The following is a 27,126-nucleotide window of genomic DNA, read 5'->3' on the forward strand; positions in this document are numbered from 1 at the left end:
TTAGGTTGGTTCATCTTACACTTGATAACTAATATAATGTAGTAGTAGCTGGTATAAGTTTTTTGAAGTTCCTGTGGCTGAACTAAACCTCCAGATGTAAACAGTGAATATGGCACTGTAGTGTGTCAACTGAGACCAGTGTTCAAGATGGAAAATATCATAAAAATAATACTACAGTGTGCAAATTGTTAATCCTCACCACTTTATAGGATTTTCATGAAGTAAAAAAAGCATTTATCCTCTATAGTAAAATGCTCTCAAGTTCGTGGCTAACATGTGATACTGTTGTTAAGTACAATATATGCAGTACAGTATTACCTTTACAGTATAACAAGAACTGGAGAAACGCAAAATTACAAAAACTACAATTCCTTCATCTATTTTGGGATATACTTGAGGTAAGGAGAAGGTTATCTTCCGTAGAAATGTTTCTCTAGTTGTTGATTAACCCAGGCTCATGTTCCAGAGTATTGGGTTTGATAATTTACTTTACCACTCATTTTTTCAAACACCCAAGGCAGTAAGTTCAAAGAGGAATCCCGAACATAAGGTTAGTTTAAATTGACCCAAGAAATGGATTCATCAAAGCTGTTATTTGAGTATGACAGATTCATTTCTCGGGTCACTTAAAAGTAACCCGATGTTTGGGATTCCTCTTCGGACTTACTGCCTTGGGTGTTTTAAAAAATGGGTTTATATGATTTTGTACAGTAGTTTCTAATACAGTGCCATATAGTTTAATGGATAAGAACAGAACTGACTGTGTATTTGGTATCCATATTCTGATTGATGGGTAAAGTAGTTATCAAGGATTGACTTAAAACTGTAAATCAAGGGCCAACTGTATTATGGACAAAGGCTTCAAGACCTGTATATCCAGATCTTAAGCTTCTTCTTTTATCTTCATGGATCATGTATTATAATATTAATGACTGATTAAACACCAGAGTTGTTCTTTTAAAGCATCAGACTTTTTAATGGAAATAATTATGGTGTTTTCCCCCACAGAGAGGTTTACATTACCTACATCCCACCAACACTAGAGGTGGAGGCACTGCAACAAGAGATCCGAGCCATATGCAAGTTTGACTCCACCCAAGTGTTCACCCTCAAGTGGGTCGACGAGGAAGGTGAGCATATAATGTTCCTATAATGTGGACTGATTCTTTCTTAGGTTTGGCTTTCTCAGGTGGATGTCTATCTGGTAGTCCTATTGTAACAAGGGTCTCTGCTGTTTTACCACAATCACGTCTTTAAATACAAGTGGGTGATAAGAAAATGGATGGGACTTTAGGTTATATGGAATGTCAGGAATTGATGAGAATGAAATTGTGTAGGTATTGTACAGTATCACCATTACCACTCATGTAATCTGAGGTCCGGTCGATTTTTATGGTGCCTGGGAGAGGACTTGTTACCATCTTTGTATGAAGTGTTGGGTCCATATGATGCCACACACAAATAAGAAAACCTGGGAAGCTTACAGTTGCACACAGCTTAACCTACCTACCTCCCTACCTACATACATACATAGTGAATTCATCGTACAGAAAATTAGAATTTGACAACTGGGTTGAAGGATGATTTTTTTTTTTTTTAACACGTGTCTTTTATCACCTTTGGTTTCATGTTAACTTGGTAGTGACGGACAGTGTGTTGTCTGTTTCAAGTCTCTGGTACAGTAGCTCTAAACCTGAAGTGGCAGTAGAGTATTTAATTTATAAAGAGGATGTAATCTTTCTGATAATTTTAAATTTATTCTAGTCTGATCCAGTGTCCTCTTTTTAACTGTCTGTTTGTACCTCTTGATAAACATTGTGATTGGTGATTTTCAACTAAAGCTTGTGATTTTATTTTGGTACTTTCAGGGGACCCATGCACCATCTCATCACAACAGGAGCTGGATGAAGCACTCCGTCTGTATGACCTCAACAAGGACTCCGAGCTAACAATTCACGGTGAGTAGAAAGTCCATCTTTTGTTTCACAGGTCTTAAGGGTGCTCTTTGAAATGCCATCAATTCATATTGGAAGAACACATGCTCCACAAACTATCTTTACAATTTTGTGTGAGACGGTATGGCACAGCAGACAAGGGATTTTGACAGCCCTACGGACACAACACGAGCTGTGATGTTCATTTTGAATTCATCGGATCCCTCCATAAAGATACTATTTGGAGAGGGTGTATATAATTTTGGTTATATGTTAAACAGTAGTTGACCTTGTGATTCAGCCAATGTATACACCATGTGGTACAATTTGTGCTTATGTTACTGAAGTTAAGATCAGTGATACAGTATTCGAGTGCTTCTGCTGATGTACTCACTATTTGCCGTACAACTCGTGATCTTGTAATAGGTGAGATGAAGGGCCTTCTAGTGCTTCAGCTGCTGTGCTTATTGCTTGTTCTATGACCTTGTTGTACTGTAGTGGGATCTAGGTCTTTCACTGCCTAAGCAAATACAGTCACTGTTCACACCTTATTAATGCCAAAGACATCTTAACATTTATTAAAATTTAACCTACATTTGTGAAGTGATAAACCAAACTCAGTATTGAAGGTTATAAGAGAAATTAACTCCTGCAGTAATTAAGTTATGAATGGAGCAGTATATACCTGAAATGAAAATAAATTCTTTTATTGCATGTAGACGTATTGTTCCACCTGTGATGGTGGAAGAAATCTGACATTTGTGATGCAAAGGGGAAGTTGTCACATTCATTAATTTTATTCAGATGATACTGGGCTGTTAGTTGGGCCTGGGGAGAGTTAGAGTATGAAGGTGAATACAATAAAGAGAAAATTGTGGCATTTGAAAGGGAGGGTCAGCCTCATTACCATACCACTTAGTGAAGGAGATGTGGAGTTGTGAATGAATACTGTACATGTTCTTGAGAGCAGTGTTCAAGACAGAAATGGATAAGTCTAGTTATTTAATAGAATGATACAAGGAGAGGGAACACGTGAATTCCTTACAGCAGTTTTAATAAGAAGGATCTAAGTACAATACCGGTACAGTTTTGTATAGAGTAGAGTGAGTAAGGAAACTACATGGAGGGCTTGTTGCAACTTATATTTAGATGTAAAAATTTAGTGTTTCAAGAAATGGTGGCAGTAGATACGGACAGTTTGTGACTCATTGCAGGAGTTCAGAGCATTATAAAGGTAAAGAATGAAGATGTAAGAAAAGGAATGTACAGTAGAGGGTAGGAAAGTCTCTCACTAGTTGATTAAATGGAAATAGTTTGAGATGGAGCAGATACATGGACAGCACAGTACAGTATTGAGAAGAAAGTTTTTTTAGTTTAACAAATGTATTGACAAAGCTTGGAGTACAGTTTGCCTATTCTGAGTAATTCAGTCAGGTCTTGACACTGAGGGTGGTATCACTTCTCACTGCCATGCAGGACAGAGGTTTGTACACAAAGAAATACATCATATTCATTAACAGTATATATAGGTCAGATTCATGTGGGTGATGTCACTGTTCACTGCCATGCAGGACAGTGGTTCATATACATTGGACGTCATATTCTAATTGAAGACTAATCAGTGTGGGCTAGAAAATTTGGGATAAACAGCAAGAATGTCCTCAAGCACCCCTGATTCAATGTAGTAATTACAAAGTTCATGATACAATAAGTCTGGTGGCCTGAAGTCTTTGACAGTGTCACATTCAATAATATAGTGTTCAAGTGTATGCTTTAGAGGTTTATCACAAAGTTTACGTGCTGAGTGTTCCGGTATGGGTACAGCGTTACTAACTTGCCAGATGTGTCTGTATCCTAGCCTAATTCTGGTCACGACTACATTACATTGTCTGGTTAAGATTCACAACAGTTCATTTCTATTAACCCTTAATCTGCTCCCATATACACTTGGCTCTGCACTTGACCACCATCACTTCCCAAACTGGATTTATACAGAGGAATAAATTTTGTATGTGATTATGTTTGTATATAGAAATTTGATGACTGTACCTAGTATAAACAGTGACCTGGTATAAAGAATTGTTACTTAGTGTGCAAGTTAAGGGTGAACACTGTATGTACAGTATGTGTGTGTGTGTGTGTTGGGGAGTACTGTACAGGATTTGAAATAGCTCCTTCCTGTGTCTTTCTACACTTATCTTGCACCACTCTTTCCTACCACTTCCTCTCTTGAGTCCACGAGTGCAGGGTATCATACCATACAGTACATGTACAGTCAGAGACAAAGGTTCACTCTCCGTGGTGAAACTGAGTCATGGAAATGGGTCTCCGAACTGACTTACCCTGACTGTTTTATCTCATATGAGGTCGATGCTGCTTCATTTTGGGTGGGAGTGAACTTTGGATGGAATTCAGTGCTTATTATTAGTTTACTGTTGTGTATAGAACAGCAGCTATATCACAACAAAGATGCGTTTTGTCACATGTTTTGCATCTTGGTAGGTGGTGCTTTTTGCATTGTGTGGTGGTCATTCTTTGAGATTTGTAGGGGTCATGGTTCAAGCAACAACAACAAACCCTGGCTGCTTTGTTCGTGCTGTTACATACACACTGACAGATAAAACTCATTGTGGTAGGGCAGTCATGGGATCACCTGAAGATTACCACCCCAGTTCGTTTCACCTGAAGATGAAACACGCTAGTCCTAACCTAACTTAGCATAAACTAACTCCTCTAGGTAGCATTAGGTTGGTTAATCTTAAGATGAAACTTTCTGGGGTACCTAATCTTCATGTGATCCAAGTCATTAAGTTGGTCAAAATTAAGCCATTCTTTCCTAATGTTGTAATGAAATTGTAAGTGTAATGCTCAACAAAATGTCAGAGCCACTATGATACAGAAACATAAAGGCTAATACTGTACTGTAGTTTATGGTGGACTAGCACATCTCCTGAGCGCTCGAGGATGCTTCCTACACATGTGGACGGGTCAATGTCCTCGTTACTCATCAATTCACTACTGTACCAATAAAGGTTCTCGTTTTCTTTCACTCAAACATTTTCTTTGGTGAGTTATGGGCATACTATTATAAAAAGGTATGTGGTCAGGTGACTAGTGTGACGATTAATAGCTCTGTTCCAAGCCTCCTCTAACCAATGAGAAAGTGATTGCCGTTCAAAACATGACAAAGGGGAATGGGATATTGTGCAGTAATAAGGATTTAGTTGAATTGAAGTGTTGGTAATAAGTATTTAATGGCTTTGTCAGTTGGCCTTGGTTAAATTGCTTGTATACCTGCACTATCTAGGTAATTCATTAGAAACTTTAAACCTCCATGCTGAAATGTATACTGTACCTCCATTGTCTATATTCACGCCAAACTAATTGTAAACCTGTATGGGGATTTTAGTCAATTATATTTTTATCATTATTATTGTTATTATTATTATCGTTTCTGTGTAAAGTAGGGTAGTATAGTATCTCTCGTTATCTTGGGTATCCTGTTGGTCAGTGTGTCATCCAGTTAAGGTTTTTCACACACTTATACATTCTCTGCTCTGGCTAACTTATAAAGGCTAGATGAATTGCGTTTATTTATTTATTTATTTATTTATTTTTGCCTTTACAACGACTTAATTTGGAAGTTCCCGCCCACCATTCGTGTTGTGTTTAGTGAGTATGCTACGCAGCTTGGGTCTGTACATAGGAACACATTATCAGTTGATGCGTTAATTAGCAGTAGACATCAGGACTTAATAAAAATTGTAGCTTTGTGTTTAATTATTGTATCTCTTATTGTGTGTTTTTTTTTCGTTGATTACTGTTCGTTTACAAGGACGTTAATTTATTTAGCCGTTCATGAATGTAACTGTAATTCGATTATTATTATTAGTAGTAGTGGTGGTTTTTTGTTTGTTTATGTATATATAATTTTTTTATTGAGTTATTTCAACATTAAAGTCGTGTATAAAACAGTTGCCCCTAAATTCCTACGAAGTTAGTGAATGTTAAAAGCCTTATACAGTAACAGGTTCGCGTTTTGACAAGTGACCTGCTGACAACTGACACACACACACACTGGCGTTAATAGAAGGAGCCCCAACCAGGCGTGTAGTGGAGATATGCCAGCTGTCACTCTCTCTTCTGGGTGGTGAGTGAAGATAGTCTCCTAGCTGGCCGTGTGTGGTGGATCTTGGATTGGATGTTGGCGTTGTTTATATCTGGGAGTGCTGCAGAAGTTGTTTATTTCTTGGGAGAAGGATGGACTGATGCCTTCATGCCCACTTGCTGTTCCCACTCATGCCCCTAACCAGCCACTCATGCCCTGGGCCAGTTACTCACGCTCCTAACCAGTCACTCATGCCCTTAGCCACTGTCACTCATCCTTGCCACGCTGATGATGAAGTACAGTGTAGTGCGTTCCTCGGTCACTCACTCATGTCCACACACACGTACACACACAGTCAGGTCCGTGTCTCAGCCCTTGTCATTCACCTCAGGAATATTAAAGCTTGGCGTTATTGTCCTGTCCACTTTCAGTCATCCTTGCCAAGATGCTGAGCCTTCTCTTAGCCTCTGTACTTCCTAGCCACGCAAGTTTTATGCTCGTCTCCTAGCCTCTATTGTTTGTCCTAGCCACACAAGTTATGTTATGGCCGTCTCCTAGCCTCTGTACGTCCTAGCCATATAAGCTACAGTATCCCCCCTGTTAGCCACACCATCCCTAGGGCACAGTAACCCAGGTTTTTCTCTTAGCCACGATCAGGCATCCTTATAGCATTACTAAACCTGTATTAGAGTACTGTACTTTTTAATTGTGTATACCGTATAGATATGGGATAATGTGTCGGAGAATCCGGGAGTAGGGGTAGGGGTGTAGGGGTGAGTAACAGGATCCCGTAGTTGTAGGCGGTGTGGCACGGGTCCCGGGGTGAGTGTGCCTGCCTGTGCTGCCAGTTTACCCAGAGTCATTCAGCGGGACAGTGCCAGTGTTCCGGATGTAGTGGGTGTGTGTGTGTTGTGCCTTGTTTCGCCCCGTCACGCCCCGCCCCGCCCCACCACACACCGTCCCGCCACGCCACACCCTGTCCCGTCCCCGCTAATAAAAGTCTGTGTCTGTCTGTCTCTCAAACGTGTCTGTGCATCGGCAATAGTGTGTGTGTGTGTGTGTGTGTGTGTGTGTGTGCGTGTGAGTGCGTTGGGGTTGGGTTTCATGAGGTGATCTATCCTGTGTGTTTGTCTGTGGTTAGGAAGTGTCAGCGTGTAGGAGGAGCCGAGTGAGATGTAGGGTAAGGAGGAGGGGGAAGTGACCACAGATAGAGGAACACAAGAGGCAGCACTATACCCCTCGCAGGCGGCAGGAAATGCTGTTAACTGACGCAGATGGATAAGGCAAGTGGATTGGTTTTAACACGTTGGATCGCGTGGGGTGACTGTTACCTCCCCCCACCAGACAGTTGCCACCACCCCTCCCCCAGACAGTTACCCCTCTCCCAGACAGTTACCACCACCCTCTCCCAGACAGTTACCACCCCTCTCCCAGACAGTTACCACCTCTCCCAGACAGTTACCACCCCTTCCAGACAGTTACCACCCCTTCAGACAGTTCCCTTCAAGACAGTTACCCCTTCCAGATGGTTACCACCCCTCTCCCAGACAGTTACCACCCCCTTCCAGACCAGTTACCACCCCTTCTAGACAGTTACCACCCCTCTCCCAGACAGTTCCCACCCCTTCCAGACAGTTACCACCCCTTCCGGACAGTTACCACCCCTTCCGGACAGTTACCACCCCTCTCCCAGACAGTTACCACCCCTCTCCCAGACAGTTACCACCCTCTCCCAGACAGTTACCACCCCTCTCCCAGACAGTTACCACCACCCCTCTCCCAGACAGTTACCACCCCTCTCCCAGACAGTTACCACCCCTCTCCCAGACAGTACCACCCTCTAGGACAGTTGCCACCCCTCTCCCAGTTAGATAGTTACCACCCCTCTCTCCCAGAACGGTTACCACCCCTTCCAGACAGTTACCACCCCTCCCAGACAGTTACCACCCCTCTCCCAGACAGTTACCACCCCTTCCAGACAGTTACCACCAGACAGTTACCACCCCTCCCAGACAGTTACCACCCCTCTCCTGACAGACCCACCCTTCCAGACAGTTACCACCCCTCCCAGACAGTTACCACCCCTCCCAGACAGTTACCACCCCTTCCAGACAGTTACCACCCCTTCCAGACAGTTCCGAAGACGCGGTGTTTACTCTTGTTCCTCAAGGCGTTGTTGTGAGCGGCCTAGAATAACTCAGAGGGTCGCCTTGAGCTCGTTGTTAACCCCACAGTATAAAATGTCTTACGCAAACAGATTATACATTACGATTTTAAGCTTTTTAACTCCTCCCCCTCACCCCGCCATCCCACTCTGTGTCCGTCCCCATCACACCGAGAGAACTACCTACAGTATTAAGCTTAGGTAAGTGTTGTGAAAGCTTTACTCGAGTCTCCCAAGCTGAGGTAAACGCAAAGGCTTCACTGGAGCTTAATAGGATATTGTGTTCTGTCTATATATAATAACTATACTGGTTTGGTATTGGGGTGGGTTGTAGTGTGTGGGTGGTGGGTGTCGATGTGGGTGAGGATGTGGGGTGTTGAGATTCTGGGGTCTGGTGGGAGTGTGGGCCCTAGGGTGTGGGAGAGGGGTTGAGTATGGGTCAGTTAGCTTGGTGTCTACCTTCATGAGATAATGTCAGTAGCCAGACAGACAGACAGTCATACTCTAGTACTGTTCACTTCACCTGCCTGCACCACTGTCCGCCCCGCCCCCTCCCCGCCCCGCCCCCTCTTGTAATCTCTCGTCTTCCTTATCGGTCATTTATCTCCCCTCATCATCAACACTATGTGGAACCTTCTTCAATCTCACTACCAATACTAAGTGGAACCTTCATCATCAGACACCAACACCGTGCGGCCGGGAAGCAAGTACCCCCCACACCAAGCGATATTAAGGGGTGCGTGGGCAAGAAGAGGCATTTTAAATGGCTCAAGTATTCAAATTGCAGTGTTAAGACGTTCTAGCCTCACGTGAAGGGTGACTCAGAGGGACTACAGGCGGGTTATGACGAAAGGCTCGGGGCATCAGATCAGACGGTGGGTGAATGTGGGTCTAGGGGCGTCACGTGATGGTACCTTACTGAGGAACACGAATACGTACATGTGTGTGTGTGTGTCTGTGTGTAAATTAATGTCAGTTTGAGGCATTGTGAATAAAGTCGTCCTAATTGTGTGTGTGTGTGTGTGTGTGTGTGTGTGTGTGTGTGTGTGTGTGTGTGTGTGTGTCCGCCCCAGATGAGGGAGTGGTGGCAGCAGGAGGAGGAGATGGTAGGTGGTGCTCTAGTCTCTCTCTCTACACTCCCCGTCGCCTTTGCCTTGGTGCTGTCGTCCTCACCGCCCACACGCCCTCACCCTTCCCTCAGGCCTGGTTTGTAAGGACTCCCAGTTATCTCCTCCTCTCCTCACCCCTCACACCTCCTTCTGGCTGGGACACTCAAGCAAATACCCACCTCTCAGCATCAGTAAATCTAACCTTAATAGAGACATATAGAGACCCCCATCCCCCCTCCACACGCATTGTAGAAGTGGTTGGTGAAGATAGTGTTGAGAGGTGTAGTGTAGTGAAGGTCATTGGTGTGAATAGTTTGATTGTGAATGTTATTTCTCGTGTGCACTTGTGTCCAGAACCAGAGACTGCACCAGGGAATACAAAAATAAGCACAAGTGTGTGTATAGATTCACGTGTAAAGTGCAAGATCAGTGGCGGAAGCAGCGAGTGGTGGTGATGGTGTGTTTAACCCTTTGAAGACGATGGTTTAACCCTTTGAAGACGATGGTTTAACCCTTTGAAGACGGTGGTTTAACCCTTTGAAGACGGTGGTTTAACCCTTTGAAGACGGTGGTTTAACCCTTTGAAGACGGTGGTTTAACCCTTTGAAGACGGTGGTTTAACCCTTTGAAGACGGTGGTTTAACCCTTTGAAGACGATGGTTTAACCCTTTGAAGACGGTGGTTTAACCCTTTGAAGACGGTGGTTTAACCCTTTGAAGACGGTGGTTTAACCCTTTGAAGACGGTGGTTTAACCCTTTGAAGACGGTGGTTTAACCCTTTGAAGATGGTTTAACCTTTTGAGTACGATGGTTTAACAGTGAGCATAGGTGTAGTGGTATACATATAAGTGTATGTATATGTCAACATGAACTGCGGCACCCCTACCACCCCCTTCCTGCCGCAGGTGGTGAGGGACTCCCCCATCTTCACCCAGGCCAGGATAAGGCTGTCTCAACTATTGTCAGGTGAGGTTGTTGACACTCTGAAGCACACCTGTTTACTACACCTGTTTATTACACCTGTCTGTTTATTACACCTGTTTATTACACCTGTCTACTACACCTGTCTACTACACCTGTCTACCACACCTGTTTACTACACCTGATTATTACATTTGTTTACTACACCTGTCTACTACACCTGTCTACTAAAGATGTGTTCCTATCCATTCAATATATGTCTGAGATCACATGAGGCGTCTCCCGACCCCAGCTTATTACACCTTAAGATTAAATTGACCTTACTAACGCTAACCTGACCTGACCTAACCCAACCCAACTCAACTCAACGCTAACCTAACCTAACCAAGTGTAGCGTCATTAGTACTCGTGGTGGTAATGGATGTTGAGTACAAGTTAAACAATGTAGACAGTGTGTGAGTGTGGTAGTTCAGCTTGTTGCCGTGACAGTGGGTGTCCTTGTGTGTGTGTGTGTGTGTGTGTGTGTGTGAGAACCATGCCAAATTGACCTATAAGAACCTTGAAAAATTGACCAATAATAAACAGCCAATCCTCCCCCCTCGTTTGACATCTATATATATAATGGTCTTATTAATTGGTGAGGGCCTCAGGTGGGCTTAATTAGACTAAAGATGATGATAAACAACCTGGTTAATGAGGCTACCTGAGAAGACGTCCCATCAATACGTTATGGTAAACACTTCAGGTGAGGTCATTAAGGTGAGTGTCAATTAGGTTAGGTTAGGTGTGTGTGTGGTGTATCGGGTCAGAGTGGGATTTTGTACTTGCTGTATCATCCTTACCACCACCTACCTACCACCACCTACCACCCACCACCACACTCCCACCACCACCCACTACTACACCACCACCACCTACCACTACCCACCACCACCACCTACCACTACAACTACCACCACCTACCACCACCCACCACCACCCACTACAACTACCACCCAGCACTACCCAGCACCACCCACCACCACCACCATCTACCACCTACCACCCACCAGCACCACCCACCACCCACTCCATACTCCACTCACTGACGCAGCTCGCTACACACAAGACTGATCCTCTCACTTTGATCCAGGACTGAGGGATTAACCCCACTTCCTATAGCTTATCTCACTTAACTTAACCCAACCTAACCTAACCTAACCTTAACGTGATGGGGAGGGAAGTGTTCAGTAATCCTGTACACATAGTTGCCTTAAATCATGTTACACACTTGTCTTGGAAGCTGGGTGAGGGGGAGTGGGAGGGAGCAGTAGACTAGAGTGGGAGAAGGAAGGAGGGCAGAGAGGGAGGGAGGTAGGAGGGAGGGTGGGTAGGTGAGAGACAGGGGAAGGTGTAGGAGGGAGGGAGGGATGGATGGAACAGGTGGGAAGGAAGTACAGATCAAAAGGGAAAAGAAACTGGGGGTTCAAAAGGGCGTCTCGTGGGCGGGATGATCAAATACAAGACGTTGAGGCTAAGGCGGAGACCTGGAGGTGAGAGGGGTGGCGGTGAGAGGGATGGTGAGGGGTGGTGGTGAGAGGGATGGTGAGGAGTGGTGATGCAGGCGGGGAAATGAAGCGTGAAGACTTGAGAGAGGAGGCAGGGGGAAGAACGAGAGAGGCAGATGAGGAGTTGGTGGGGAGGGAAGTGGAAGGGGGGGGGTGGAGGGGAACATGACGTTCATACAGACAGACACCACCAGTTTTTGCTTCTTTGACTCTGATAGAACAAGGAGTCTAGTGTTAATGTATGTGTGTGTGTGTGTGTGTGTGTGTGTGTGTGTGTGTGTGTGTGTGTGTGTGTGTGTGTAATCTAATCTAACCCAAAGCCTAACTTAATCCAGCCAAATTCTCTCTTTAGCTCTTGTTCTTCTTCTGGGTCTGTGTTTATTTATTTTTTATATTTAACTTCATTACCTTCCTTATTCCCTTCTTTCTTCTTCTTCTTCTTCTTCTTCTACCATCATTGTCTTGGCACCATCCCTCTTCCCTCCTCTCCCCATCCTCTGGTGCGTCACCCTCACCCATCCTCCTCGTGTGTGTGTGTGTGTGTGTGTGTGTGTGTGTGTGTGTGTGTCATCGCCCCATCATTGTGTGGCACAGTGAGCTAATTACCCATCTTGCTCACTCACTCACTCACTATGCCTCTACACTCACTCATTCATATGGCTACACTCTCCTTCACACACACACACACACACACAGTCTCTTGCAGGTTTGACGTCACTTTTATTTGGCCTCCCAACCTAACAAGTGAATAATAGGGCCTAGACCTAGTCTTATGGACTAGTCTTATGGACCCCAGTCTTAGTGGACCCCATCTTAATTGGACCCTAGTCTTAATTGGACCCCAGTCTTAATTGGACCCTAGTCTTAATTGGACCCCAGTCTTAATTGGACCCCAGTCTTATTGGACCTAGTCTTAATTGGACCCCAGTCTTATTGGACCCCAGTCTTATTGGACCCCAGTCTTAATGGACCCCAGTCTTAGTGGACCCCAGTCTTATGGACCCCAGTCTTGGTGGACCTAATCTTAATTGGACCTAGTCTTGGTGGACCCTAGTCTTTTGTCTTATGGACCCTAGTCTTAATTGGACCCCAGTCTTATGGACCCATCTTTGGACCCAGTCTTAATTGGACCTGGACCTAGTCTTAATGGACCCCAGTCTTAATGGACCCTAGTCTTAGTGGACCCCAGTCTTAATTGGACCCCAGTCTTAGTGGACCCCAGTCTTAATGGACCCCAGTCTTAATTGGACCCCAGTCTTAATTGGACCCCAGTCATTGGACCCTAGTCTTATGGACCTGTACCTTCTGTCTTAATTGGACCCCAGTCTTACTGGACCCCAGTCTTAATTGGACCCCAGTCTTAATTGGACCCCAGTCTTAATTGGACCCTAGTCTTAGTGGACCCCAGTCTTAATTGGACCCAGTCTTATGGACTGTCTTAGTGGACCCCAGTCTTAATTGACCCCTGTGTAAAAAGAGTCGCCTTAGTTTCAGGGGGTAGATTTGTTAGTTTTGAGCCGATTAAGACAGACTGGAACCCATTTGACTACAACAACGAGAGAGTAAGAAGCAGTGTGTGTCAGGGTGCATCATCACACACACTGTAACATGCAGTTTACATAACAGATACAGAGAGTTACAGTTAGAAATGTAGCTGACGTGGCAGGATGTCCTGTTTGGGGAGGGGGGGTGGGGCAGGAGGAAGGTGTGTGCTATACTCTACGGTAGTCTCTCTTATTTCATCCATGTGGGGGTCAGGGTTGCTCGACTGGCTGCTGCCCACCTCCCCCCCCTCGATGCTCGTTTGTTTCCTTGATGATGCTCTTCTGTTATTGTTCGTGTTTATTTGTTTGTTTTTGATTAAAGGCTTTGATTATTATGAGTCGTGGTGAAGCTTGTACCGACCAACACTGTCTCACTTAATTGCTCTTACATACCTGAACCAACACTGACTACTGAGGTGGGGGTTATAGTCCATTTTATTAGATTTCACACTTGGATAAACGATTGGGAGAGTTTTATTTGGTGTGTGTGTGTGTGTGTGTGTGTGTGTGTGTGTGTGTGTGTGTGTGTGTGTGTGTGTGTGTTTACAGGTCAGTGGGCAGGACAGCAGGGTGGATTAAAAAAGTAATTATGTCGTTGGTGGGAAGTCCTGTTGGCAGATGGATGAAAAGGGAAGAAGAGAGAGAGAGAGAGAGAGATTCCCACGATAGCATCATTTTCCGGTGACCTCCTCCTATCTCCGGCCACATGATGTATTTTATAAGGGGATACACTAGTCGTCACTGTTGTATTCTTGTATTGGATGGCCATGGTTGTATTAATGATTTTATGATGTATTTTTTCCAGAGTGTTTCGATACATACCTGCAGTTCTGTGTGTTAATTAATGATTGCAGGATGTGAACGAGATGAAACCCAAAAAAATGTAAACAGAACGAAAATGCAGAAGTATTTGGGGGTTGTAAGAGGCTGGTAATGACTTGGCTAACGAGGGCGACCTACACACAAACACACACACACTCTCTCTCACTCTCTCTCTCTCTCTCTCTCTCTCTCTCTCTCTTCTTCTTCTTGCATCTTGTTGTAGGTGGTGGTGTAGCGTTACTCGATGATACTATACCTGCTGGGAGACGAGTATCAGTACTAGTGTTGTAAAAGAGGATTAGGGTAGGGGTAGTGAAGCCTTACCTCTGCTCTTGTCAACATGCAAGGTGGTACTGTAAGTGTGTGTGTGTGTGTGTGTGTGTGTGTGTGTGTGTGTGTGTGTGTGTGTGTGTGTGTGTGTGTGTGTGATTGTGTGGGGGTGGCTCTTTGTGTGGGTTGCGTGTTGTGTATGTATGCATCTATGTATGTGTGTGTATGTATGTATGAATGTTTCTATGTACAGTGTGTATGTATGTATGTATATAATGTATGTATGTATGTATAATAAAGACAATAGTAATGCCCATTTTTGGGAGGGATTCCTTGAAGAAAGGCCACATGACGGACACCAGTAGTGGGTGTGTATTGTTATGTAAAAGAGCTAGTTATTATCATCACCCTTCCCTCCTCCTTTCTCTTCTCGTCCTCTCCCTCCCATTACTTCCCTCTACCCTCCCTTATCCTTTCCTCTCACCCTCCCTTATCCTCTCCCTCTATCCCCCATTCTCCCTCACCCTTTCCCCCCTCCTTGTCCTTCTATAGTCGTCCACCTCTTCTCCCCCTTCCTCTTCCACACCCCTCTTCTCCCCTCTACCTTTCTTTACTCTTCCCATCCCCTAATCTTCCTCTTGCCCCTCTCTCTCCTCCCTTCATCTCCCTATTCCCCTCCTCCTCCTTCCTATTCCTTCACCTCAGCCACAACTCGAAGCGGAGATATTGTACTTCAAAGGGTCCTGTTCGTTCCTTCTTCCGACCCTCCTTCCTCTCCTGCCTCCTTCCCTCCTTCCGGCCCTCCTTCCTCCTTCAGTCCTTCATCCCTCCTTCAGTCCTTTCATCCCTCCTTCAGTCCTCCTTCCCCTTCCGACCCTCCCTCTCCTTCCGACCTTCCATCCTCGTTCCTTCCACCCTTCCTTAGCCCCAATGTACAGTACATAGTGTCAGCAACTCCTCCAGTATTTAGTCACCGATTTTGTATATACATTTACTATGACTTTGTTTTGACTCCTAAATGGTAACTTTTCCTCATGACCCTGGAATAGTGTTAAAAAGGGTTACCTTTCATAACCCTGAAATAGTGTTAAAATCCAGCTCATCCCCTTGATCTTGCCCGGATATACTGTCCCCAGCTGACCCTTTCTTAACCTGATATAGTGTTAACCCTACCCCCGCCCTCCCAGCTTACCTGTCCTTTACATAACCCTGATATAGACGACACCAACCAGATATTGACCAAAACGTCCAGGGAATAATAATAATAATGTCCTTACCTGAAGTTCGTAATGGCGGGTTTCAGGTGAGACATCATGCCTAATTAATTTAACTCTATTATGAATACCTGTGTAATTAGTATCAAGGTTATTCCCACTCAGGTAAGACGGGTCAGAGGTAAGGGGGGTCGTCTTAGTAATGTCTCTATGTATCTTATCTAAGATGTATATAAAACATTAACAAGTAACCAAAAAGGTAGAATTTATTTATATATTGAACTTTTGTGAAAATGTATATAATAAAAAAATATATAAATTAGACATAATATTGGACGTATAAAAAAGTCACACAAAATATTCAGTTGGATGTGTATTAGTGTGGTTGGTGTTGTGTGGTGTGGTAAGTGTGGTGTGGTGTAGCGTGGTATGGTGTGGTGGTGGCGCGGTGTAGCATGGCGTGGTGGTATAGTGTGGTGTAATGTGGTGTGGTGTTGTGTTGGTGTGGTGTTGGTTTGGTATAGCATGGTGTGGTGTGTAGTGTGTGGTGGTGTGGGGTGGCGCTAAAGGTCTCTGCTGGTCTGTGTATTGCTGACTTCCGCTACTGATACAGATTATGCCATTAAAGGATCAACTGTGTGTGTGTGTGCGTGACTGCATATGAATGTATTTGTGTGTGTGTGTGTTATTAATAATAATAATAATAATAATAATAATAATAATAATAATTAACGGGTTATTGAAAAAGTCCTGCAGCTCGAAGGCTGAAAATATACATTGGGCATAAATGACTTATTACATACATTTAACAAAAGCCTTCATCAGAGAAAGGTAAAGGAACACACAGTGAACATACTGATTAATGTTTACAGTGGAGGTCACGTAGATCTTGTGTGCTGAGGTGTTGAACAGCAGACACGTGGTGTAGTAACTCCCACTCATTGATGTTATGAGGGGCATGACGTGGTGTAGTAGTTCCCTCAGGTGGTGTTATGAGGGCTTGACGTGGTAGTAGTTCCCTCAGGGTGGTGTTATGAGGGGCTTGACGTGGTGTAGTAGTTCCTCACAGGTGGTGTTATGAGGGCTTGACGTGGTGTAAGTTCCCTCACAGGTGGTGTTATAGAGGCTTGACGTGGTGTAGTAGATTCCCTCAGGTGGTGTTATGAGGGGCTTGACGTGGTGTAGTGGTTCCCTCACAGGTGGTGTTATGAGGGGCTTGACGTGGTGTGGTAGTTCCCTCACAGGTGGTGTATGAGGGCTTGACGTGGTGTAGTAGTTCCTCACAGGTGGTTATGAGGGGCTGGCGGTATTAGTAGTTCCCTCACAGGTGGTGTTATGAGGGGCTTGACGTGGTGTGTGTGTGTGTGTGTGTGTGTGTGTGTGTGTGTGTGTGTGTGTTGTGTGTGTGTGTGTGTGTGTCACCTTCATCACCTGCAAATGTGATGAACCAGCAGGCAGCTCAGTCTCAAGGCATCTCTGACCCAGCAGCGTCTTGCACCTGTCATTACCACCACCTTTCTTTCTTCACGGTAATATAATGATCTGTACACGAAGGGAGGTCTTTTGTGTGTGTGTGTGTGTGTGTGTGTGTGTGTGTGTGTGTGTGTGTGTGTGTGTGTGTGTGTGTTTCCAGGGACCCACCCATCGCTCCGTATACCACTATCATCTCCCTATATCCAACACCGTCCCTCACCTCTCACCCACCTTCTCCAACACCCTCCCTCACCTCTCACCCTCCTTCCCCAACACCTCCCTCACCTTCTCCAACACCCCCTCACCTCTCACCTCCTTCTCCAACACCTCCCTCACTCTCACTCTCCTTCTCCAACATCCTCTCTCACTCTCCCTCCTTCTCCAACATCCTCCCTCACCTCTCACCCTCCTTCCCCAACACCTCCCTCACCTTCTCCAACATCCTCCCTCCTCTCACCCTCCTTCTCCAACACCTCCCTCACCTCTCACTCTCTTTCTCCAACACCTCCCTCACCGCTCACCCTCCTTCTCCACCCTCTACTCTCCCTCCTTCTCCAACACCCTCACCAGCCCCCCTTCTTGTCGCACCCTCAGCTCCCCACCTTTTCTCCAACACCCATCATGCCATTCCCTCCGTGCTGTTTCGCCTGTAGGTGTTTGTTGTGAAAGCATGGAGATACAGCTGAGTGGGAGGAGACAGCTGAGTGGGGAGGAGGCAGCTGAGTGGGAGGGCAAGAATAGAGTGAGGAGGAGATGCAAAACAGAGTGAGAGACACAAGCAGTGGGAGAATACAGAAAGCAGAGTGGTGAGGGACGGCAATTATTGACTGGCAGTGTGTGCCCGTATGTTAATGTTATCGTTTTGTGAAGGTGATCCCGATGTGAGGGGTGGGTTTGGGTGGGTGGAGTGGGGTGGGGTGGGTGGGTGTGGGTGGTGAGTGGGTGGGTGGGTGGGTGCTATTGGTTAACTTTGGGGTGTAGGTGACTATGGAGGGAAGGGATCTGGTTGGTGGTGAAAGGATATGGTCACTGGTTGATGGTGAGGAAAGGATCTGGCTACCGATTGATAGGGGTAGGGAAGGATCTGCCCGCTGGTTGATGGGGTGTGAGTTAGGGAAAAGATCGGTGTGTGTTGCATAATGGATGTAAAACAAAACTGCTGTGTATATTGATTTATGCGTGACCAGAGAGGTGGTAGTGAGGGACTTGGGGGTTAGTGGGGGTCTCAAAAGGGGGTAGTTGGCTGGTAGAGGTGGGTTGGTAAGGGGGTTAGTGGGGAGGGCAATGGAATAATACCATCCACTCCTCCCTTTTTCTCTTTGCTGCCTGTTCGCCTGCTGCCACACAACCTTGGTATCGATCATGAGCGCTGTTGATGTGGTATCTGGTATCAAACTTGTGGGGATTGTGGTACTGGGACTGGGACTGGTTGGGACTTATGGTGAAGCGACTGGGATGGACTGTTTGGTTGTAGGTGAGGCCAGGAGAAGAAACGTGTATACTTAGGACCCCACCCAAGCCCTCAGGTATACATGCTAACCACACGTCAACACCTCTTCCCTCCCTCCCTCTCCCCTCCCTCACCTCTCACCTCCCCTCCTCACCTCTCTCTCTCCTCCTCACCTCTCTCACCTCCCTTCTCACCTCTCCCCCTCCCCTCCTCTCTCCCTCCCTCACCTCTCTCCCTCCTCACTTCCCTCTCCCTCCCTCTTTCGTAGGAGGGTGGGGAGGAGGAGAGGGGGAAGAGGGGGGCAGCGCACGTGTGTTGCACAATAAATAACTCAGACAATGAGGGGGGTGGGGGTCGTGTGCTCGTCCAGGAACACACACACACTGACTAAGAGTGTATCATCGACAGTATTTAGGCGAATTTAAAGAGATATATATCCCTCAAGTATAAAACACATCACCAGGCTGGTCAGGAAAGGCAGGTAGTATGAAGAATTATACCTGTACCTGTAAAAATCATTAATTGTGGTGATTCCTCATTAGGCTCTAGGTAATATTGCACAGGTACTCTCAGGTGGCGTGATTTAAGAAGCTTTGAAGTTAGTGATCCTCTCTAATTTAAGGAGACGTGAAGCCTCTATCTGTCCTGTAGTCTGAGAGAATCCGTTGGTGTAGTGAAAGTAGAATCTGTAGGCCTGGTGCAGTGTAGGGCTACAGAACACTAGATATACCACAACCTTTAGGAGGCAGTGAGTGTGGCCTTCCCTTCCCTTCCTTTCCTTTCCTTTCCTTTCCTTTCCTTTCCCTTCCTTCCCTTCCTTACCCGACCCTATCCTTCCTTTCCCTTTAACCTTTCCCTTTCTTTCAAGTTTGCTACTCATTTCCAGCTGGGTGGCCTGTGAGTGTCCCCATGATGCGAACCAGTGACCCTTGGGACGGGAGACGAGCACTTTACCCACTCGGCCACGGCACCCTCCTTATTAATTAAGGTAGTTATTTTTTTCTCTAGTGACTGCAGTGGTATGTGTGTGTGGGGGGATTATTTTACAGCTAAGAGAGTTCGTTTCTTTATCTGTCTATCTATATATCTATTTTTATCTGTCTTTTATCAATCTATCTATATTTATCTATCTATCTATCATCTGTCTATCTATCTATCTATCTATCTATCTCCCTGTGATAAAATTTAAACAGGGAAATTTCCTTATAGACGAGGCTATTTCGTCCACCCAGAATGCATCAGTCGGTATATTTCATTTTCCCTAAGCAGTAAGTCAATTTAGCAGGTAGAAGCAGGTAGTGGGGGGGCTTGATGTTACTCTTGGTTCAGGTCACAGCAGGTAAGAGTGATGGGTTAGGTTAGGTTTTGGTAAGGTTTGTATTAGAATAGGTTAGATTGGGTTAGGTTAGGTTAGCGTTACTTTATGTTAGCATTTGGTTAGCGTTAGGTTAGGTTAGCTTTACTTTATGTTAGTGTTTGGTTAGCGTTAAGTTAGGTTAGGTTAGTGTTAAGTTAGGTTAGATTAGCTTTAGGTTAAATCAGGTGAGGTGAGGTGAGGGGGAGGAGAGCTAATTAACAGGTAACCCAAATAACTCAGGTGCTCGGAGACTTGTACAGGTAAGGGAGAGTAAATTATCATATGGCTTGTTTATATAGCAGGATCCTGAGTCAGTCGCGTGTAAACAGGGCTTCAGTACTCCCTGGTGTGTGTCTGTATGTATGTATAAATGTGTGTGTGCGTATCTGTTTTTCTGGGTGTGTGTGGGTGTCTGTCTGTTGCTGCCTGTCTTTGTGTATCTGTCTGTGTGTGTGTGACTAATAATAATAATATTAAACGGTTTATTAATAGAGTTGCAGCCGGTGGCCGAAAATATACAAACTTACATGTGATTTAGACATAATGATATGCGTTCAAACACAGGGCTGTACAGTACATAAATCAGGTTGTTTATTATTTTAACAATAGATGGATGGTGCTTATTCTTATATCTATCAGTGCGGGCTCTTGTGGGCTGAATTTTGTTGTAGTGGCGGACTGCGCGGGTGGACGGGGGACTGCTGGTGGCAGGAGGTGGCGATGACGAGGATGGTGCCAAACCTTGCTCGTGCTTGGTGGTGGAGGTCACTGAGGGATGGCATTTCCAGGGTGGAGCGAGCGTTGTTGTAGCCGGAGTAGTCTGCGCCGAGCATGATTCTGCAGGACCTCTTCTGTACCTTCTCTAACTGACGTTGTTGGGTAGAGTTGAGAGAAGACGACCAGGCTGGTAGCATACTTTAGTTTGGGGAGAATAAAGGCGTTGTAGATAGTCCTCAACTCTGGCGTGGGTTGCCCGTGACCTGAGTCGTCGTAGCATGTAGAGTCGGTGGCTGCCGGTGTTATTTACATGAACCTTCCAGCCCAGTTTGTGGTCTATGTTAACACCCAGGAGTTTGGCAGACTGAACTAACTGGAGAGGATGGGCACCCACTGTGACTGCTGGAGCTTGCACTGTAGAGGTGGCGGTATTGATGTGCATGACTACGGTTTTGGTATGGTTGATGGTGACCTTGTTCTCCGTAGTCCATGCTTGTAGCCTGTCCAAGGTGCCTTGTAGCGATGAGTCGTCCGATGAGGTGTTGTCCACTGTAACCCCCACAGTGCAGTCATCCACATACTTCCACCTGTTAGGAATGTCCCTAGAGCGTCGTTGATCAGGATTAGGAAGCATAGTGGTCTCATCTTGGTCCCCTGGGGAACACTGCAGGTGAGGTGTTGGAATGTGGAGAGAGAACCCTGGTACTTCACTGCCTGACGACGCTCACTCAGGAAATCAGTGAGCCATGAGACCAGGTTGGTGGGCAGCCCTAGTGCATTGGCCTTGTTGATAACAGTGCAGTGATCAACATGGTCAAAAGCCTTCCTGAAGTCAACAAGGGCAACGGCCAGTGATGTCTTACTTTTGTGCAGGAAATCCAGGAAACTAACTAAGCAGTGTGATGTAGAGGAGGTCCTCATATTGCCAAATTGCTGTGGATCAATTGACTGATAATTACGAGCAAATGCCCACTCAAAAACAAAGTCTTCACAGAGTAGACTGGGTATGGGGTGGGGACCTTGAGGGTAGGGGTGACAAGTGCGGTTTTCCATTCATTAGGGCATTTGCTTTGTCTGAGGGATGCATTAATAATAGAACAGAGGGGGGTGGCAAGTTCGACTGCAAACTCCTTGTAAATTTTGATTCGGAGGTCAATTGGGGTTGTGGAGCGTTTGGGTTTAAATTTCAGGAGTTTGTTGGCAATTTCAAATAGTTGAACACTGGGAGGGGGAAGGTAAGTGAGGTCAAGACTGGGTAGGGTATGACATATGGTAGCAAAGTGGTTATTAATTATCTCAGCTGCCTCCTCACTAGGTAAAGGAGAGATGAAAGGAAGTGTGGGAGACTGACGGTTAAGACCACAGATCTTTTACCTTAGAGTACCACTGACCGATGCCGACCTCCTTGAGGCCGTGCACTTTCCTGGGATAATAAGACTTCTTGGCTGACTTGATTTCCCTGATGACCTGGTTACGTAGACTTTTGTACAGGCGGTTGTTGGTGTGTGTGTGTGTGTACACGTGGGTGTCTGTCTATGTGTGTGTGTGTATCCTCAAAGGTGCTGGGTGAGGCGACTCTTGGATTGGTTTATGGTAAAGCCAATACAGCTGGACCAAGTGGATCAGCTGATGGCCTCTCTCAGGAGACGCCTAGGTGAGAGAGAGAGAGAGAGAGAGAGGGAGCACAGGTGGAGGTGGGTGGCAGATGGTAATGATGTGGTCTGTTATACACCTGACTTCTCCTCTCCTCTCCTCTTGTTTCTTTCCCCTCTGTTCCTCTCCCCTCCCCCCCCCTATGGTGACGCCTCACTGTGAGGAAGCTCTGGCAACGAGCCTCGCCCACACACCTTACAGTAAATCCAGGCAACAATTCAGTAAACTAAAGGAATTACCTCATTAATTTCTTGTATTATTCTAAGTCAGGAGTTGGTGTGTGTGTGTGTGTGTGTGTGTGTGTGTGTGTGTGTGTGTGTGTGTGTGTGTGTGTGTGTGTGTGTGTGTGTGTGTGTGTGTGTGTGTGTGTGTGTGTGTGTTACAAATTAAGTTTTTATTACATGACCAAAAAAAAATGCAGTATATATTCTGGGAGGGGGTGATTCATGTGCCACCCCCCTCAACCACCTATTCTTTACTACCATTGTGCCGTAAGGGGCCGCCCACACACCCATGGCCGCCCCCACACGTTCTCACAGGCAGCCACAGGGACAGTTTAGTGTCTTGTGATCGTAACTCCCAAAGCTACAAGCATTATATAATATAGTTAATTGATTATACACTCTATTAACGTATATAATTAAGTCAAGCCTGGAATTGATTCATACCTCGCCATAATAAATAAATAAATAATAACAATAAATGAATGATAATAAATAAACACCTGCCTGTACTCGTGGTCAGCGTTTGGTACACCTGTGTAGTGGGTTATCTGGAGTACTGAGCAGCTATGGCACTGTCCACCTTATGAGGTTTTATCCTGGTGGTGTCGGGGTGAGGGAAGTGTGAATGTGTGAGGGGGAAGTGTGAGTGTGTGAGAGGGAAGTGTGAGTGTGTGAGGGGGAAGTGTGTGAGAGGGAAGTGTGAGTGTGTGAGGGGGAAGTGTGTTGGAGGGGAGTGTGTTGTCCTTGTCAGAAATCATAGGATGGGAGAAGGAAAGACAGTTACCTCCTTAAGGACTGAGCTAAGGATGGGCGTGGCTGAGAGAGAGAGAGAGAGAGAGAGAGAGAGAGAGAGAGAGAGAGAGAGAGAGAGAGAGAGAGAGAGAGAGAGATGAAATGTGATGCTGCTCAGACCTGTGGTGGTAATAGGTGGTGAGGCTTAAAGGTGAGGTATGGTGGTGATGGTGTGGTGATGGTGAGGAACAATGCCATGATGAGTATTTGGGATGTATATATGTTCCTGTGTTGTACTTGTAGTTACTGGAGACTCACCTGATTTTTTGTTGTAGGTGATCAAGTGGTGGAGATCACAGGTGTTGGAGGTTTACCTGAGTGTATGGGGGTCTACCTGGTGTTGGGTTTCTATCCCCTACCCACCTCCCATCCCCTCTCCTCCTCCCACCTCTATCCATCCCTGCCCTCCTCCTTTCTTCCCCTGCCCTCCTCCTTCCCCTGCCCTCCCCCTCCCCCTCCTTCTCCCCCTCCCCACACTACCCAGCAGGATCGTGATGCGTGTTGACCTTGGTAACTAGAGGTGAGATGTGATTATTGCCTGCGTCGCACACACACACACACACACACACACACACACACACACACACACACACACACACACACACACACACCAGAGAAGACGGCCAGGTTTACTTGATCTCTCCTTACTTACACTGTGAGAGCGTGTAGGGTCACTTCAGCATCCCACCTGTGTGTACCTGGCTGCCTCTTCTCACTTTACAGGTGTGTGCAGGAGATAGGGTGGTGGTGGTTAGTGGGGGGATTGTGGGGAGATACGACCTTGCTCCCTCCCCCCCCCACACTTCACCTCCCCCCCACACTTCACCCTCACCCCCCCCACACTTCACCCTCCCCCCCACACACCTGAGGAGTGCACACCACTGGATTACCCCATTGTTCCTGCCACACCGACAAGGTTTCCAATTTGGCTTATCTACCACCCTCTTCTCCCTCCCCATTACCCTCCCCACCACCCTTTCTCTCCCTCTCACTCTCCTCTCACCTCGTGGTCAGGTGTAATGAACGTTCCTGTAATTACTCGTAGCCTTATACTGTATTGTTATGATGGGAGAGAATGCTTTTTGTTCCCCCCCACTCCCCCCTTACCCTCCTTTCCCCCCCTCTTTCCCCCTCCCCCTTCCTTCCCCCACTCACCTCCACCTCTCCCCACTCCCTCTTACTCCCCACTCCCCTTCCACCCACTTCCCTCCCCACCTCCCTCTTCCCCACTTCCCCTCTCCCCACTTCTCTCCCCCACCCTCTCCCCTTCCCCCCACCTCTTCCTCCTCCCCCACCCTCCCCTTCCCCCCTGTGTGTTTCCTTGCGCTGAGAAACATGATGTAGCTCAGGGTCTTATACTCCACACGGGAGAGAGGAAATTCCTCTCAATTTGGGGGAGCAGTTGGTCCAGAGGTCACAGTCAGCTGGTCAGAGGTCACGGTCATTGGTCGAAAGAGGGGGGGCCGTTTTTTTTTGGGGGGGTGGGGGAGACTGATATTGTTAAGTATTATTATCGGTTTGTTTTGCATCTTTATTCTACTAGGCTCTCTCTCTCTCTCTCTCAACTCATCTTCCCTATACACAGAGACTCAGACCACCAGGTAGACCCGATACTTACCTGCACTAATTAACATACAGTACTGATGGTGATTTGTTTATCTTTTTTTCCAGGTAAGCGACGTCTTTGGGTTCCTCTCTCACCTGTACTCCTGGAGGTATTGTTAAATTTAATGTTACTTTTGTCAGTATTAATGTAACAGGTGCGTGTGTGTGTGTGTGTGTGTGTGTGTGTGTGTGTGTATTTCTTAATGTTATATACCAGGCGAATTTATGTACGTTTTTACAGTCACTAAATAACCTGTTTGTTTTTATTTTGATAAGTCTGGTGAGTTTTCAATCTTGTTTTTTTACCGTAACTAATTTACCTTAACTGAATCTAATTAACTTTACACTTTTTTTTAATTGGTTTTTAATTTTTTTATTTTCTCTTTACATTTAATCTATATTTAATTATCAGTACAGGTAAGTTTCTGTTTACCTGTAATTAATCGCCCTAAGTCAGTGTAATTAACCTGTTATTGTCTTATGTATTTTGAACTGATTAACCTCTACTGTTTAATCGTCTCTTTAGTAATTAATTCACCAAATCGAAGTATAATTAACCGATAATATATTCTATTAATAATCGTCTTTTTACTCGTAATTAATTAACCCAAATCAAGCGTATTTAACCTCAAACATTCGTCTTCCCAGGTGATTAATTTTCCCAGGCCAAATGTAATTAACCTGCATCACACACACACACGCTGTATTTATTACCTGAATTGATAATACCCGCCCTTAACACTCCAGAGACGTTCGTTTGTTTTGGGTCTCTCTCTCTCTCTCTCTCTCTCACCCGGCATTATTAAGATAAGGAAGGGAGAGAGAGAGAGGGCAGGGGGGACTCGACAGGTGCTGTTTCTGACTGTCGTTTATAGCTGAGTCATGACTACATGCTTCTTGTGTGGGCTGAAGTGAGGGGTGTCAGTGGGTGTCGCCCGCTGGTAGTAGTTCAGGGTTAGGTACTGGAGAAGGTGCTAGTTCAGGGTTAGTACTGGAGAGAGGGGGGTGCTAGTTCAGGGTTAGGTACTGGAGAGAGGGGGGTGCTAGTTCAGGGTTGGAGAGAGACAGAGAGGGGTTTGTAGTTCCTCAGAATATTAAGTGTAGAATTGTGGTAGTAATGATTGTGGTAGTTGGTGGTGATGCGAGGTGAGGTTAGAGAGGTGGTAGTGTAGGTGGTGTTGTGGGTGTGGTCGATGGTGATGTATGGTGTGTGTGTGTGTGTGTGTGTGTGTGTGTGTGTGTGTGTGTGTGTGTGTGTGTGTGTGTGTGTGTGTGTGTGTGTGTGTTATCGATCCCGTCCATGCACGTGGTGACGCCGTGATGATGGTAGGTATGGTTTATGACGCTACCTGCATACACTACACCTCTATCACCACCACCACCAACCCAGCACGCCACTACCACCAACCTAGCACACGCCCACACTACCACCACCACCACCACACGCCCACAAGTATGCCCCTACCTACCTCACGCCCCCCGCCCCCATCAGTACCCATCTAGCTCACGCCCACACGGATCATATGAAGATCAGCCCCCCTAACACTACCTGGTTGGGTTGGGTTAGGTTAGGCTGGTGTTATATTGGATTAGGTTAGGTTCGGTTCGGCCGTAGGAGAAGCAGATTTGGCCCACCTGATATATATTTCACCTTAAGGTTAATCACTAACGTAACTAAACTTCCCCCAGGTAGCGTCAGGGTGCTTAATCATCAGGTGAAAGACGCTGGGTGTTTAGCAATTCCAGCCATTATGTCTTGTAGCCCTCAGAAATCTACTCCACTTAGCCATAAACACGATAGGAGTAATGACTTATAATGTCTTACACTAAGCCATTTAAGCCCCTCGAGTGTTACCTGGCTCCCGGAATCAACCTCGGGTCATTTCCAGGTGTGAGTCGTTCATTATCCCTCGCCAGGTAATTTTGACCAGGTGATATTTCCTGTACCCCAGCTCAGGTCTCGGGGTCCCTCTCAACGCGACCTTATCTGGTAGGTAATTGTTCTTCACCCTCCCCCTCCCCTCCCTCATCCACCTAGATTAATTTTTTCGTGGATGGGTGGGGGGTAGGGGGTGGGGGGTGGTTTTGATGAGTTTTTTAATGTGTGTGTGTGTGTGTGTGTTTAAGGGCCTACTGTGAGTGGGAGTGGTGGTAGTAGTGGTGGTGTTGGCGCCTAGTAAAAGGGTTCCCGTGTCTCATATTGTTATGGCGCCGATCTCTGA

The 27,126-nt window shown here is 46.0% G+C and overlaps 1 protein-coding gene across 8 annotated transcripts in view; it reads left to right on the forward strand.

The window, feature by feature from the left end:
• Positions 1 to 27,126, forward strand: part of LOC121877018 (atypical protein kinase C-like) — a 122,460-nt gene that overhangs the window by 1,590 nt on the left and 93,744 nt on the right. For 5 of the 8 annotated variants that reach the window (XR_006090870.1, XR_006090869.1, XM_042382609.1 and 2 more), the window contains exons 2-4: positions 327 to 398; positions 1,009 to 1,130; positions 1,869 to 1,958. Coding sequence is in view for 6 of the 8 variants with exons in the window: in XM_042382609.1 (XP_042238543.1) it covers positions 327 to 398; positions 1,009 to 1,130; positions 1,869 to 1,958 (284 nt within the window). In the remaining 2 variants the exon portion in view is untranslated. Of the gene's footprint in view, positions 1 to 326; positions 399 to 1,008; positions 1,131 to 1,868; positions 1,959 to 10,141; positions 10,282 to 27,126 lie in introns of those variants that run through there. The other 3 variants (XM_042382611.1, XM_042382614.1, XM_042382615.1) reach the window with 2 other exon arrangements.

The sequence above is a fragment of the Homarus americanus genome, unplaced genomic scaffold, assembly GCF_018991925.1.
Source record: "Homarus americanus isolate GMGI-L3 unplaced genomic scaffold, GMGI_Hamer_2.0 scaffold50325, whole genome shotgun sequence".
Lineage (NCBI taxonomy): Eukaryota > Metazoa > Arthropoda > Malacostraca > Decapoda > Nephropidae > Homarus > Homarus americanus.